Source organism: Cyclopterus lumpus, chromosome 12 (assembly GCF_009769545.1).
Source record: "Cyclopterus lumpus isolate fCycLum1 chromosome 12, fCycLum1.pri, whole genome shotgun sequence".
NCBI lineage: Eukaryota > Metazoa > Chordata > Actinopteri > Perciformes > Cyclopteridae > Cyclopterus > Cyclopterus lumpus.
This window is the reverse complement of record NC_046977.1, coordinates 6,961,932-6,979,212: the sequence shown is the minus strand read 5'-3', so window position 1 is coordinate 6,979,212 and position 17,281 is coordinate 6,961,932. Positions and strand designations below refer to the sequence as shown.

General features: G+C 38.6%; 3 protein-coding genes across 3 annotated transcripts; 1 reads left to right on the top strand and 2 right to left on the bottom strand.

The window, feature by feature from the left end:
• Positions 1-3,102: 3,102 nt before the first annotated feature.
• Positions 3,103-4,184, top strand: grp (gastrin-releasing peptide). The gene is made up of 3 exons (XM_034547244.1): positions 3,103-3,259; positions 3,810-4,039; positions 4,134-4,184. The coding sequence occupies exons 1-3, from the start codon at positions 3,103-3,105 to the stop codon at positions 4,182-4,184; spliced, it is 438 nt and encodes a 145-aa protein (XP_034403135.1).
• Positions 4,185-5,989: 1,805 nt separating this feature from the next.
• rx3 (retinal homeobox gene 3) lies at positions 5,990-8,235 on the bottom strand. Its single transcript, XM_034547233.1, has 3 exons — positions 7,977-8,235; positions 7,398-7,633; positions 5,990-6,439 (listed from the first exon to the last, which is right to left on the bottom strand). The coding sequence occupies exons 1-3, from the start codon at positions 8,233-8,235 to the stop codon at positions 5,990-5,992; spliced, it is 945 nt and encodes a 314-aa protein (XP_034403124.1).
• A 4,390-nt stretch (positions 8,236-12,625) lies between these two features.
• On the bottom strand, positions 12,626-17,246 carry cplx4a (complexin 4a). Its single transcript, XM_034547207.1, has 3 exons — positions 17,083-17,246; positions 15,486-15,573; positions 12,626-13,018 (listed from the first exon to the last, which is right to left on the bottom strand). Exons 1-3 carry the CDS (start codon positions 17,244-17,246, stop codon positions 12,791-12,793), a joined length of 480 nt encoding a protein of 159 aa, XP_034403098.1. The 3' UTR covers positions 12,626-12,790.
• Positions 17,247-17,281: the final 35 nt, after the last annotated feature.

The window sequence follows — 17,281 nt, the reverse complement described above, 5'->3', positions numbered from 1 at the left end:
CGTTGCTGCTGAAAGGCCTTCCTTATTCAATGGCTAATTTTCACTTTTCATAAAGCCAATATTATTGCAGTCTTGACAGCACCATCAGAACACTTAATGTATCGTATGACATTTTAAAAGAATGAATAGTCTGAGGAGAAACTAGGAAGGCCATTATTTTTCACAGCTCAACATATTGATTTCTAAGAGATCATTTATTTATTGAAATCAGACTGAAGAAACATGTACCATTACAATAATTGTATTCTGTATAATATTGTAATGTAAAACATATAATAAGGCATACAAGATTGTAATGATAAATAAAACATTTCAAACCAATAGTGTCGTGCTTTAAACAACATGTAATGATACAAACATATGTGTAATACAAAACTTCAGTAACATACAAACATGATTGCTTCCTAAACTCACCCCACAGTGCCATCTGCTGGTTCTACTCCCTACAAGTCAGGTTGAGGGTAAACCAGTGCATGGAGAACCATAGCTTTTCAAATGTAATCAATCACAACTTATAATTACCAGTTTACACTTACAAAAAACGGCATGACGCAGTCCATACCGGTAATTCAAAGTTCCTATCTAACTTATCTAATTGTGTGGTCAAGGGCAAGCAATCAGACATGAGTGATTGTTAGTGAACTCACGAATCAAAGGTTGGATAATTAAAAGCTCCTCGGCCTCTCAGCATGCGGCATACTTTATTATTTGTTTATTATTTGTTTGACGTCTCTAGCATTTGGTTTTGGAAAATAAGGTGGAAAGTCACTTTCATTATATTCCCCAATGTCATCATTTCAGGTTTTTAAAGATAAAATAAGTATGTGTCGTCATGTTAAGTATTGATTCATAAATAAACTAAACATTTTATTTTAGTGGTACATTTCATGTAATTTTCGGATTTTCTGCACTACATGATCATATGCAGGATATTGTTGTTTCCCATAGAAAATAAACCAACACATATTTCAGATGGCACTTCATCGTACTGCCCTTTTGCCATAAGTGACTCATCCTGTTTTGTTAAGGTCAACCTTGGACGAAGATACGATGCATAACGAGTCGGAGAAACTCTCTAGCGTCCTACGTGGGATGTGTGTTGTGCTTCTTTTTTTTTGTCCTGACAATGCCCAGAGGAAAACCTACAACCTTTTCAACACAACATGTTACTTACCTGTGTGGACTCCTTATCTGTCCTCATCAGGTCTCTTCCTCTAACAATCTGTCTGTCAATACAATCATGAAAGCGTTCAGTCAAGTAGGAGAATTTCACACACCGTGCGTGACGATTGCTTCGTTCACGCTGTTGACCTTTCCGGGGTTAGGATAAACACGCTGCGATAAACTGTACGGACAAATGATGCGAGCTACACACGACGAGCTGGCATATGCTGCATTGTCAAATTCTTTGTAATTGAACGGGCGACAGGTGTTGTCTGCAGCAAAAAGAATATATGTATCATCGTTGATTTACTAAACTTTGGCGTCATTTCCTCTGGAAACAAGGAAAAGTTAAGAAAATATATATACTGCTGTTGCATACAGGCCAGATATGCTGCTACAAATTCACTTTTTGGGGTCTCATAATAATCATAGACGGGTCTTTTCTGTTTCTTCTTATCTGCAGGTTTCCCCTCATCCTGCATTTCTGAAGTTAATATTTTCTCTTAATACTATTTCAAAGACATTGTTGTATGTGTTACTATCTGACCGCTGTGCAGTTTGGAGCTTAACATTTTACGTATAAACACATTCAAATGTCAATAACATGTCAATGCATCATTAATATAATCCCAGAATACTATATATAGTAATATAACATTTGGAAAGTGGGACATCTTGCGTGATGGGTACTATTTGATACTTTATGTAAAATGGTGGAATGCACTGAAAAGGAGTATTTATAGACTGTGGCATTAATAATGGTGGTAAGTAAGTTGTACTGAAAGGCATAAACCAGTGATTTAGTATTGACTGACTCAATAAAGTCAGGAGTTTCACAATAGACAGATTTAAAAATACGGTCAACATTAAAAGCGAACATGATGAAATTAAAGTACAAGGCCCGAGCTCTAACATTAGGGCCAAAGCCAATGGCATTTATTTTCTTTCTTTAGACCTTCACTGCCTGGTTAAAGCCCAGACACAAAACAATTTAAATCTGTTCATCATCAGTGTGGTTTTCTCAGACTTGACAAAACTAAACCAGGACACCAAAGACATTATGATTATAATTGTATGTATATTATCTTACACACTGTGTATGTACTTCTGGACTATGTGCACTTTTTTGTTACTTATTCTTGACCTTGTACTTTTTTACGACACTACACTACATAATGAAATATTAAACTTTATAGATTCATCTGAAAGCTATACTATTTCCAACTACTTTTTACATTAAGATATAACATTCAAAACGCATAACTTTATGAAATATGACGTATTGCTGACACACAGTTAGTGGAAATGTGCTTCACCTCAACTTTCAACGTTTAAATGCTTCAGTAATTATGATTCAATTATAATCCTATAATATAGTCTGAAAGAGGCCATTCTGCATGTTTATTATGAACAGGCTCCATCACATGGTTTACTCGCACTGTATAAACACTTTATGAATACTTTTTCTTATTAAACAATCAGAACGTTTCCTGTCACACGCACACACACACACACAAACACACACACACACACACACGCACACGTCGTGAAACGGAAGCAGTTACGCAGAGAAGTCCCGTCCATCACCGTGAAGTGACGTTGACACCTCCCGCGTATCACTCTGGACAAACAATGGCGAGCAATAATAATTGCGGGCTCCAGATGATAATTGTGTCATCATGCCTTTTTGGAATCAGCGTGGTGCTTTCTGACGCACGCGCGGCTCGTGCCCGCAGGGGCATTTAACTTTCCTCAGGAACTCGTTTCTATCAAAGGCGTCCGTGGGGTCTGCAGCAGCTGGAGCACGTGTCACCCCGCTGCACGCAACTTCATCTCTATGGTGCACATTTTGTTCTCCAGTTAGATCAAGCTGAATAAGCGCACCTGCGGGTACAGAAGTACCGCAGTTTACCTCTGACACTGCGCCTGATAGATAACATGGGCGGAGTGTGCGAGTGCTGCTCGTGGTCGTGCAGACCGGTGTGGCCACTTCTGATCATTCTGGCCACAATGCCGCGCGCGTTGCACTGCTCGGACAGTCGTGCGGCACCTGTTGTTGGAAAAATGTATCCGCGAGGCAACCACTGGGCAGTAGGTAAGAGGAAACTTTATATTTATGACATCATGTTCTTTTCATGAAGCCTCGTGTTGTCTTATTGATCGATTTGGTTCATTTGCGCCATACATGGCGACACGATTCAGAGCAAATCATATAATATCTAGAATTAGAACATATTTTTACTATATTTAGAATGTATTATCTTATTTATCCTGGATTATGGGACCTTCGCTAATTTGAACACAGTTGTTTACTAATGATCCGAATGTTAGTTTATTGATTTATTCATTATGATTGTTCAGGGACTTGACTAAACTCTGGGACCTTTTCAAGTAATATAGTATATGTTGTATTCTCTTCTGAACAGGTTCACAAAAGGAATACATTACAGTGAAAGTAGTCTAATTAAATATACCTCTTTTAGTAAAAAATAATAATAATCAGTTTGATATTGTGTACGTTGTGCAGCGTTTTAAAAGTGAGGATTTTCTATTCCAGCGTAATGACAGATCATGTTTTAAACCAAACGTAGTTGGACCAACCGATTTATTGCAGAACAGTTAACGCATCATTACGTCCGACTCAGGTCACCTGATGGGAAAGAAGAGCATCGAGAGTCCGCCTGAACCGCAGGAGACACACCCGGACCGGGACTACCTCCGACCCCCAGAGACCGCCGGGGTCACACAGCGACTGATGGAGGCTCTGCTGCAACAGAAGACCCAGAAACAGAGGATGCCACAGGCGGCAGGCAGGCGGCGGCTCCGGCTGCAGAGCGGCTGGAGAGAAGAGGACAGAGACAAATATCTCAGAGAGGTCAGTTTGTGGATTATCAGTTCATCAGTGATGCTTCAAATGTTAGCAGTTTGGAAATAACATGTTATTGTTGTATCTCTTTCTCTTGTTGTAGATGTCAGACCTGCTGCTTCTGGCTTTGGAACTGCGAGACAATGGCTCCTGAATGCAAGCCGAATTTACAGAAGGGTCTCCATCACTTCCACATATTCACATTGTCTATTTCTTTTTTTCCTGCTGTACAGAGTATGCAGGAAATCCAGTAGAAGTTTATTTTATCAGTAATTTAAAGTTTATAATATGCACATCATGCCGAGTTTGATTACAGACGGACATGATAAAGTTATGTTTCATGGACTGAGAAGGTGGAATAAATTGAACGTTGTGATAACTGCATTGTGGATGTCTAATCATGCTTTACACGCCACTAGTAACTATTATTTATTTTTTAAATGAAACCATGTAACGCTCATAAAGCAGTTTGTACCACCAGATGGCGCACAACATCCATTCTGAGAGCACCTGCGGTTAACATTTTTAACTTACCAGTAAAGTGAATATTATTATGATTATTACAGATGTCAGTGAGCCTCGATGGTGCTATTTCTCCATCTGAACTGAACACTAACACACCCCAGTGTGTATCTAGGACAGTAGTATAGATGATATTCATCTTATTGTTAGCTCTCAAGTCATTGCAGACAATAGGAAATGCTAATTGTAACAATTTGATTACACACATCTTTTTTCTTAAAGCCAAAGGAAAGTGTTCTCTTCTGTCGTCGTCCCTCATTTGTCGCGGATGATTGGCGAACAATAGCGATACAAGTCACTTTACCCCGTCATTATGAGACTAATCCCAGGAGCGAATGGGATAAAGTTTTAAAGTTAATGAGGAGCAAATAAGTGGGTTAACAAACGTGTAAAACAGAGGGCGGAAGTCTGGGAGTTTAAGCTGCTCCATTCTTGTTGTTTAAGTGAAATGATTAAATGTTCAAGTGGTGTGAATTGATACCATATAAAGAGGTGAAATTGATTTTTTGATCTAAAGCTCTATTTAAGTGTGTGTGAGACAGTGTTTCCAAACTCACTTCATTATGAATAACAGAATTAAACAGCTAAGAATGTCTTTCTTCCCCATTTAGTGTTAAATTCGCTATTCTGCTATATTTACTTTTGCATCACAGTCATTCCTGATGTACACATATCTATTATTTTTGGGAAAACACAATTAGCCACAATGTTGATTATGAATTTTACATATAAAGTTTATTGTGTAGAGAAATATTCACATTTGTTAAATGTTTCATGATGAAGATCAAAAAGCAGCAGGGAAGGAAGGATGAATGCTCCATTTACAAAAGTAAAATAAATATGGGTACTAATGGACTTGTTATATTAGCAACATATGGATAAGAATGCTACCGGGTGGAACAAATGTAAAACTTAACAGTGAATACAACTCTCAGCAAAGATAAAGGAGAAGAAAAACACCAGATCATCAGTGTTCAGTAATTTCATATTTGTACAATAATTTCACAGTTGGTGTCACAGATTTAGATAGTTGCTTAAAAGGGTGACACTTTACTTTAAGTCCCTTTATCTTGAATTTATAAGCACTAAAGACATTTAATAAATTGTTTTTAACACATTGTAATGAAGTCGTGACCATCTTAGGATAATAAGTGATAATTAATGTACCTCCGCCTCTTATAAACAGTTGAATCTACTTCATTATTGTGTCATAAACCATTTATTCAACATTAATATACTGCTCATGTTATACTTAATGGGAGAAGAAAAGGGTTACCCTTACAAGTGACGAGGATGTCTCTAATCCTGGACGTCAACTGTAGATTTCACTCTTTCGAAATAACAATCCCGTCTGCATGAGGATGGAGTCGGTTCCTTTAAAAGATGCAGCACGATGCATTCTGGGTTTGGATGTCCATGTTTAACCTCCACTCGGCATCACCACGTCTTCCCAATAGACTGAATGTGTTCCTTGGCCTTCATCCTCAGTGAGGCAATACTAGAGTTCCTTGGGTCAGCTGAGCAGTGGTATGCCGGGGGAGGAGGGCACATGGAGCCCATGTGGGGCAGGTGAGGGCTGTGTCCCAGGGCAGGGGAGTTGAGGAAGGAGGCCGGCAAGGAAGAGGGCATGGGAGGGGGAGGAGAAGGGCTGTAAGTGCATGGGAGTCCCTGCGAGCCCGTGATGAAGCCCGGGAGGGACTGCAGGGAGGTGGAGGTGGTAATCGGGGTGGAGAGCCAGGGGTCCAGCTGCAGACTGGAGCACAGGGAGCTGCTGGGAGAGCGGCTGAAGGAGAGCAAGGAGGAAGAGGAGGTGTCCTGGAGGTTGATGGAGCTCACCTCCAGCTTCTCCTGCCGACGCCATTTTGCCCGCCGGTTTTGAAACCAAACCTGGAAAGAAAGAGGGGGATTTAAATTTTCAATTTAATTTCACTTATTACTACAACTTAACCCCTGATACACATAATAGATAGGAGAAGAGATAGAACACTCATTTAAAGCTAAAACACAATCAAAGACGTAAAAAATATCTAATTATGTAAAGTATAATATTATCTGAAAGTATTACAATATCTATGAAATATGAGTGAAAATAAGAAAGCACTTTGCATTGAATTGTATGCTATAATTAATAATTAGTGATTGTTCCAAAAGAAATCGAGTGAACCGTTTGTTCAGTTCCTTTTATTTTTGAATCGATGATAAAATCCATAACTAAAGTTTCACATTTTGTAAATGCATTTGCACTAAAACACGCACTGCTCTTAACTGATCCCAACAATGTGAGTTCTTTCAGTTTCATATTTGTGAACCCGTGGCAAGTTAAATATACGTGAAAATCAAAATCAAACGAACAATGTTACAAATTGTTTCAGTACATTTCTAATGTATCACTTAAATGTAATGTAATAACGGTATATCTCCCCCCAAAAAACTTTATATGTAGACATTAAAACTATATAAATAACTTTTTAATGTTCTATTTTTTTCTTCTTCTTTTATTTATTAAAACTATTACAAATATTTGGAGAGGTACATATATATATATATAAATATATATATATATATAATAATAATAATAATAATAATAATACTTCGAATTTGTATAGCGCGTTTCTTGACACTCAAAGACGATTATATATTATTTGTTTACAATATATGTAAACAATAAATAATAATAATTATATATATATAATTATTATTATTATTTTAAGTATATATATATATATATATATATATATATATATATATATATATATATATATATATATATATATATATATATACAGCCATCATGCAGGCCGAGTATGGACGAAGGAGATGGAAGTGGTGGATTTGGGGTACATACCTGCACTCGGACCTCCGGCAGGTTGACCTTCAGCGCCAGCTCCTCCCGGCTGTACACGTCCGGGTAGTGGGACTTTTCGAAAGCTCTCTCGAGTTCGTGGAGCTGGAAGGTGGTGAACGTTGTCCGGTTCCGACGGTGCTTCTTCTTGGGGTTTTCATCGTCGGACAGTTTTCCGTCTCCGTCCGGTGAGTCCGGGCACACCGGAGCGTCAGCGGCGCCGTTTGCGCAACAAACACCTGCGGAGAAACGGGAGCGTGAGGACGGCGACAACAAGCGTGGAAATGACCCGTTTGCGCCCTAAAATCTAATTTTCTAAAATTACAAGTAAAACAACTCTATTTTCCCCCCAAGTATCGTAATAATGTTTTTTTATTTATGAATTTGTGGATTGTTTTTGTTTAGCACTTTTAAAGCCAGTCAACCTGTTTGCGCGCTTTCAAGAATATCATTGAGACAAAAAAAAAAAGAATAAAAAAGTAATCTAAAGGTTAAACTCTTTGGAAACGTGTAGACTCAAAACTAGATGTTTCGGATATTTTTTTCTTTTACATAGTGGAGAAAACATAAAAATCTACTTACTGTCAAAACTTTCTGAGGAATGGCCTTTCTTCAGTGGGGTCATGATGACATTCCGCTCAGCATCTTTGACCAAAACCTTCTCTGCCATGCTGTAGCAGGCCGATTTGTGGAAGATGGTGTCCTCTTTAAATCCCAGGATCGCCTCTATGCTGTGGATTGTGGACGGGTTGTCCCCCGGACTCTGCACTGATCGCGCGGAGGGAGACAGGCGCTCATCCATCATCATCATCACTTGGGAAGTTGATCCAAGAAGCCACATTGGTCGGTGAGGTCCAAAAGGTGGTCACAGTTACACACCTTTTCTTCTTCTTCTTCTTCTTCTTCTTCTTCTTCTTCTTCTTCTTCTTCTTCTTCTTCTTCTTCTTCTTCTTCTTCTTCTTCTTCTTCTTCTTCTTCTTCTTCTTCTTCTTCTTCAAATGTATCGCTGCTCTTTGTGTTTTGGTACAATTGTAAATGGCAAACCAGAGTGGAGTGGAACACTTTGAGCCCAAGACGCGCACCAAGTCCGCCTGTCTTGCTCAGTGGATACGGAGCATCTTCAGAGGAGGCTTTTAAAGTGCTGCCTGCTGCAGGACTGCTCATGCGGGACCCCCGCTGCACGTCAGAAAGGGGACGTCCTGTTGGATTTGGCCCTGGATTTAGGGGTAACTTTGCGCCCGAGCAGGCACCAGCGCGCACGCCCTCCCTTTAACTCCTCCCCCATCTCAAGTGCATCCGCCAGTGCTGGCTCTAAACCTACTTACATAAATCTTAAAACCATCTTTCAACTCCCCCAGATGTCATGTTCATGTCAGTCTGTGTAAAAAAAAAGAAAAAGAGGAAGATTAGGCCCACAGATTAAGGTACAACAAAATCATAATTACAAGATTTCTGGCGAGGACACAGATTGCAAGATGACAGCTTAATATTTAATCAAAGCGTCAAGATATTGTTGCCAAACCAAATAGACATTTAATTTAGTCGAAGTGAATTCTTTTTTATTGAAGTTAAGGACAAATCGTGCACCTCTTGACACATGTTGAATGGGAAAAAAAACCTTTATAGGCTTATTAAAATCAATTAATTATTCATAAATCAGAATGAAACTATGCAGACTTTCTTTAACCAGTTTCGTATAGGTGTTGAGTCAAAGAGGGTAAAAAGCCCAAACAATAACAATTTTGGGCTATAACCACTTAACAGCAAACAAAGATTGACAGCAGTGTGGTAATCCTTCTTAAGGGGATTACATTATTTTACTCAAAAGAGTTAAAACCCCTGAAACTATTTAGCCTTTCCTAATTACAGAAGGTGACCTTATCCTTTGTTTGCCTGAGAGCGGAGGAGGGTCCCAGGGAGGGAGACGCTAACTGACCACTGATTTAATAAACAGCAAAAAGTTGTGACTTGAAAAAGTAAATTTTTACAGCAAAACCTTTCTTTTTTTTAGAGGCTGTTGCGCGTGAGGAGCTCTGACACAGTGATGCAGCACATCATGATAAGAGGTTCTTAAGTTGTATGGTGTCCGAAAAGTTTAATTGAGTGTTTAAATTGATTACATTTGTATTGTTAACATTTGTAAAAAGCTGAATATTATATTTCAGCCTGCTGGTTGGTCTTGACGGGCGCATGCACACAGGTTATGGATCTTCTGCATCAGTATAATAACCTTCAGCCTTCACAATATTGAAGAGAGGACAGAAAACCTCTTGGCGGTTTCTTAGACTGGCACTGACCAACTATGTCCACCATTCTAAATGCACGACTGAACCTATAAAAGAATATAGGCCAGTTCAACATTCGGGGAACTGTTTCGTTTCCTTGTTGAGAGTTGCTTTTCTTGGTGGTTAAGTGCTGGAATAAGAATGTAAATAAGCAGTAAATCAGTTTGTGTACAAACAAAACAAACAAGTTAATGAGTGTGCTTTATAAGTGCTGGTAGGCACATGTTGACGCCTTCAGACAGAGCCAGGCTCGCTGTCTCCTCTCTCTCTCGTATCAGTTGAGCCCTGCAATGCCAAGAACTGAGCAGAAACTAGAGTCCCCTCACTCAGCTGGTCCTGAGGCTTATAGTCCACTTTCTCATCCTGTTCTGTCCCAGGATCGGTCTGACCACAGATCCATTAGAGTCAACCGAATGATAACACATCAGAAATAAAACTAAATCACCAGTTGGAACGCACAAACAAAAGCACAAAGCAAAAGGCTTGTGTGTGTACAGTGTAACAGGTTATGTGACCACAGGGACGGGCTCCAAACAAACAACTCAGAGCAGGTGGAGACACATGTGCACTTTCTAACAGAATGCATCAACACTTCAGCCAGCCAGTCGGAAAGAAATATTTCCCCTAAATTTAAAAAAAACAAGCATTCAGAATTTGAACAAAATCCCCACCCTGCTGCAGTCGAGCAGCAGAGCACGTCTTTAATGAACTCTCCTTAAGGAAAGCTCCCCCACACGCACACACACACACACACACACACACACACACACACACACACACACACTCCCTCCACCGAACAGTCACACACACACCAACACAAATGAAATCACATTACCGCACATAGATGTTATGTTTATTATTATTATTTTTTATATTGTTGCTGATTCAGTTCTTGTTATCTGCATTGTAAACGTGTCGACATAGTTGCTGTCGTTGTTGTTGTTGTTGTTTTGCCCTGGAGTGGTGACTGCTTTCCTTGTACAGTACAATGTGCTCCATCAGTACTGTGTAACATCAAGGCCATGCCAATAAAGCATAATTGAATAGAGAGAGAGAGAGAGAGAGAGAGAGAGAGAGAGAGAGAGAGAGAGAGAGAGAGAGAGAGAGAGAGAGGCTGACAACCTTGGCTCTGCTGATCCTATTAGATGTAATCTCCAGACTTTACAAATCCTTGGCCATTTAAACGTGGGTTCATGTGAAACTCTAAGTGTTGAGGATTCCCCCCCCCCCCCCCATTATGTCTAATCATCCCTAACAAGTGCATGCCCAATTAAATTAAGACCTATTCCTTATTCACTGCATCAGATCTGATTCCGGTAGATTGGATTAATTGAAGTCGAACCTTTTAGAGAGCAAAGCGTGCGGCGACGTTACAGTTAACGGGCATAAAAGGCGTCTTTTACAAAAATCTGGATCCTTGAAGGTGTAACATAATGATAATTAGACAAGACATGAAGTTTGAACATTTGAATTCATGGCAAAGCGACTGTTTGATGTGATATTTAAAGATGTTTCCAGCATCCAGCTTCACACAAACAAACTGACATATTTCCTGTTTTCAATATAGAAATCTCTGATGAAAAATAAATTTTCAAGCACCTCCATGTATTTCATGTTATTATGTTTATTGTTTTTAGGGAGTAAATCAATAAATATGTTAAAGTTGTGCTACAAAATGTCCCTGCACATGTTTCAGGCTCAACAGTTTTTATTTCAAATAAAATCTAGAAGAACCAACATATCAAAGGAAAAGATGATCTCTGAACTCATGACTTCATTTTTAACTTAAACAAGGTTTTGTTTGTTTGTTATTTATTTGACTGAAATCACACTTTCAGAGACTTCACTGTCTCATTTAACAACAAAGTGACGATTCTATCACATATAATAATCATCATTTTAATTAGTATTGTGGAACATTGAAAGCGTTTATGGGGACAGATGTGGCCTCATGCTTGTAGTTTGAAGTAATTCTAGTTTATTGCAATAAGTTATACATTTCTACCCGTTCAGTAATGAACATCCTGACTTTTATGACATGTTAAACTATGACTTTTATGACATGTTAAGCTATGACTTTAATGACATACTAAACTATAATTGTTCATGACATACTATCTTATGATTTATGACTTATGACATCACATTTGATCACACTTTTTTTTCAACATACTACTAGCAACGTTCATGGCATACATAAAATACTATGACTTTTTTGATGACATATTATTGTTAATACCATACTTTTATTTTATTTTTTAACATACTATATTATAATTAATTTCATGGTATTTCTTGACGTACTTTACTATGACTTTTATTACTACTTTATGACTTTTTATGATATTATACTATTATGATCAGATACTAAACTATGACTTTCATTACTTTTTCATGACATGACTTTTGTATGACTTGACTCATATTTTGTGACTTTTTATGAGATACTTTACTTTGAATGTTTATGACTTTCATAATCAACTATGCTATGCCACTATGATGGCATAGTATACTGTGACTTGATATGTTTGAGTATTTATGTATATGTATCTCCTTGTTTAGTATTTAAAGTTATGATTTGTGCAAATCTCCAAAATGTCTCCGCAAATGTTTCAGACTCGACAGCTTTTATTACACTTAAAATGTGTATAATGAAGAAATTCAAAGTAATAACACCACAAGGAGAGAAAAAAAAAATCTAAATGTCGTAGCTAATTCAAAGATCACATACCAACCACATCACCAACAAAACAAATTGAAAATTCAAACACTCACACAGGATTTTTAACTCACATACGTTTTCTGGGGGGGTCTTTTACAACCGAGTCTTGATACATTGTCATTTATTTGACTGGAAATCACGCTTTTAGAGATGACTTTAATGTATTGTGGCCTGTGGAAAACCCCTTAGTCAGTTGGTTAGTTTAACACACCGTTTCATATTACACACCGTTTCATATTACAGAGAGATCATCTGCCTTTGTGGGCCGAATCCCAGACCTGTTCACACAGCTCAGTCTCCAGATTCCCAGAGAGCGTTAACATACATTTTCTCGCATTCATCTCTTCCTCCTCTTCATCACTCAAACACAGACGGCCCTCTCCGACTGTTCACATGACGGAGCACTTCTCCTCCGCTTTGCTCTTCAGCTCGGTGACGGTGGCCGAGGCCTTCTCCTTCAGCTGGTCCATGTCCATGTTCTGCAAGTTTTGAAACTGGCCCATGATGGAGTCCTTGCCCTCCTCCTCCGTGGCGTCCTCGTCCACCATCTTGAGCAGGTCCTCGGGCACGTCCACGTCGTCCCCGGCGATCTCGATCATGTTGTCGTCCTGCTCGCTCTGCGGACGACAACATCGGGGTGAGAACACCGGATTACTTCATTCAGGATCATTTCTTTGTATTGATTGTCATCAATGAAGTACCACATTGGTCCTCATTTGGTCTGCAATCGTATGCTATCTCTGTATCATCCAAATATAATTGTTCATTCCAAAATCTTAAAATGAAACAATATTTATTCTTCACTGTGTTAAAATGTGTTGAGTAATTATTTGAGAGCGTCTTAGATTTATTTACTACATTTATTCATACACATTCACACATTCTTCACCCGGATTAGTTGAAATATTTCTCCCTAAAACAGGTTATGATATACACACGGTCTAAGTAAAAATGAGGGAGGGCATATTCATGTATATTTATGGCATTGAATTATTATTTGGAGAAGTAAACAACCTAAAAGGTTGATTGAAAACTTTTTACAGGATTAATATGCTGTCTGCTTGCCTTATTTAAAAAATAAAAAAAACGTTCACCTTTCACACTCATTGTCCAGTTTATCAGAATCCACATGAACTAAACACGAGCCTAATTTGTTGACCAGTTTATGATTAATTATATAAATTTGATTTTACTTTAGTTCTAATGTAACACATACGTTAAAAATAAAGACATCTCTAATTAAATACAAATGCAGACCACGAATATCAGCGAGCAATCAGGCAAAATATGAACCAAAAACAGACTCTAGGATCCGTCCTAATCCAGGTCCCGGTATCTGCACTTGAGGATATTCTGCTGTCTGTGTTTTCTACATTTTGTGAAGAAGATTCTTTTGACTTTACTTGCACGTGGCTTTTGCATCATAGAAATGCTATATTCAAAGCCTTTCCAACAAACTCAATCTATAATCACTTAATATCTGAAGTCATGCAATAGGCAGCGTACTGGGACTACTTTAAACTTCAATCTGTGGGATTATCTGTCCCGCCTTAGCCTTTCCTCCCCGAATCCGGACGTTAGTCTAAAGATATCTTCTATAGCGTTGCACGAGACTCTAATTCCATTAGACTAACAGCACCAACTTCCTCTTTCTACTCATAGTGTACACTTGTAACAATATTATTTATTCTAACTGACTCTTTATAGCATGTAGGTGTATTCTCAAGCTCCTACCCGTTAAATGAAAAGAATCCACAGCACACGATCCCTTTAGGTGCCTCATTGTTTGGTGAAAAGCCATTTAAAATGCATATTCCAGTTCTATGAAAGAAACGTTGTCATTTGTCCTTTCAAACTGGCATTATGGAGAAATAATTAGATTTATGTGTATGGCCTCCGGCAATTGTCCCCATCAGATATGTGTGGTTTCAATTTAAGAGACAAAGAGTAAAAAGAAATGCACTATTGTTAGAAACTAGAAATGTGAACAATGGAGTGGCTGGTGCGTCGCACAATAAGGGATGCCTCCAGCAGCCAAGGTCATCAATGCCTTCAGGTGAATACAAATCATTAGTATGAGAAAAGCTGTATTGAAAATTGATAATTTGTCAAAAATACACACAGATCTTCACAAGCAAGTCTTCACCTCTAGATTAATGTACAGGATTAGAAGACACTGTGCCCGTATTTCTCTTTGGATGGCTTAAACAAAATCCCCACATACCTTATTTGCTCCGTCCATCACAGCTTATTTCCCTTTAATAGTCCTTTAAAATATTTCTGTTGTGCAGTTTACATCCACTAAAGTAGGTGTTGTTCCCTCTTAAAGCCAGTTCACACTGCCTAATGAGCCCGGGACACCTGCTCAGCAGCCTTTAGCTTCGTACGGCTCAAGGTGCAATATGGGACACGCCGGCTAACGTCTTCCAGGACGTGAGTTGGACGTCTTTCCCACTAATCTACTGGCATGGCGTCCGCCTCCTGTCGTCCAAGCTGCGGCTGCCAAGTGGTTGCTGTTAGATAAACATAACCTCGGCCACAAAGCATATTTTTGCTGCTCTACCTCCGCAGGCCGGACCTCTAGCTCAGCCACCAAAGGACTGAGAAAAGGAGTTCATAATGTGATGAGCAAACACAACTAACTGATACAGAAACCTCATAGGAAGTATTGAATTGAAGCAATTGGTAATACTGTACGTCTATAACACACTATAATGTAGTCGTAAGCAGATATAAGTGTTTATTAATGCATTTGTCAACAACTATAACTCCTGTTGACTTCCATTCGGGGAGGCTGCAGTATAAACGGATAACAAATGAAAATATAATAAAATACAGTTATAAGACATGTCTTCATAGGATAAGGACAATAATTGTTACTTACAAATGTCCTTCTATCTGCCTACAAGTACTTCATAGTGTGTTCATAACCATTTTGTTAAATATTTTTAGAGAGCCTAAAAAATACTTAATTTAAAGTCAACCATTTTGCCTTTGTGTTCCTATTTAGTTTATTAATATATAGAATACATGAAAATCTAAAATGTGTGTGGCACAAGAACTGGATGAATAAAAAGTGTTTACCTTTGGCAGCCGGTACTTTTCTCTGAGGCAAACCCTCAATGTTGCTCTTTCCGCCTTCTTGTGTAAGAAATCTGCATCTCTCTCCATCCTGACATGAAAAAACACAAATATTATGAACACGGTAACCTTTATTGTTTTCCTCAGGGACATCCCAGGTTGATTTAATGGAAGAATATTATTTATTTAATCTCCAATATTTGCTGCAAGAAAATACCAGCAGGGTGGAATTGTGTGACCTTGTGCTGTCATCAGTGACCAAAAGGTCAAGAGCAGCACAATAAGCATTTGGATTTTCATGACAAATATTTTCCTTGTGACGGCTCAGCCTGTTTTGTTTGACAAGGTTATTTGCAGTTCTGCAAAGAGATTACTGAAGTCTGAAATCTGTAATGCGTGTAATTTAATACCTTTACTATCAGTTTACTTCTTTCAGACATAAACTGTGCTATGTTACACATTAAAGGAAATGTTGTTATGTAATAAAATCAAGTTATCAAAGCAAATAGTTATCTTCCATCTTGAGTCCTAAAATATGTATTTCTGTGTTTTCAAGGCGAGACTCGCGTACTTTCCCTCAGCTAATTAAAGATGGGATTATGACACCAGAATTACACGCAGATTAGAAATCAAGCCAAGACATCTCAATTTGTAGTGAAACAAAAAGCCAGTTTACGAGGGTTTCGAACTAACTATTCATCTGATGAAATGCTTGTTCTGTGCGACACATTATCCAGATATTTATCTCCTTTTTTTGAAGAAGAAGAAGAACAGAAGATGTTCTGCCATTTTTGTTTCTATCAAACATGTTCGTGGTTCAAAATGTGGTAATTTTATTTTTTCCCCCAAAATAAACTGGGTTAATCTTGTTATGTAATACAGGATCTGCTCGATGCTACAAAATGTACGGCGTCTCTGAAAAGTCCACATTTTAAAATAAAATATGATTAATTAATTGTATGAATCCATAAGAAATAATAATATAAGAGTGACAGTAAAAACAGCTTTTGACAAACTGGACGACCTCGAATGGAGATCCAAATAAAATAGATAAATAAATATAATTTTGCAGGATTGCTTTCTTTTGCTGCACCACCACAGAAGCTCCTCAATTGTTGGATTACACTTTAAATATGTTATGCCCATAACGCCATGTTTTCGAGCTGCAAATCCAGCAGGAATTTTACAATTGCTTACTTTTTTAAACTAGAAAGTATCTAAAAATGTTACACGCAACGATTCTTGTTGCAGAAACAGATGACCAGATTATGAGCGATTATTGATCATTGGCCTCAATAGGGATATTATATTAAGAAATCCACTCTGCTGGTACCTCTACTCTGACCTTCAGCAACAGATGCATCTAAAAAAATACAGCTTGCTCCTCATCATCTCATGAAAACAATACATATCTGAGTGTTTACATTTAGTTAGGGTTTGGCTAAGATCTGTGGTCGTGCAAAAGAATGGGAAGTAAACAGTGGAGGGGAGGACAACACAGCTCGTCAAGGTCAGAGTGTACATTCTGCAGCCATTCCTGCGTTCCGTGGGCCGACATGGGCATCCATTTAAAATGGAGCGCCGTCCAGATGATACTCACTTCTCCTCCACCACCTGTTTTTGGTACTCTTCATACTCCTCGCGTGTCATCCCTGCTGCTTTGGCTGGATCTGTGGGGGCGGCCTCCTCTTCCTTGTCACCTCCACCACCGAGCCCGATCCCTGACAGGGGGTTCCCAATCATGCTCTTGATCAAGAAAGCCATCTTGAGTTGTTGTTGTTGTTGTTGTGTTGTTGTTG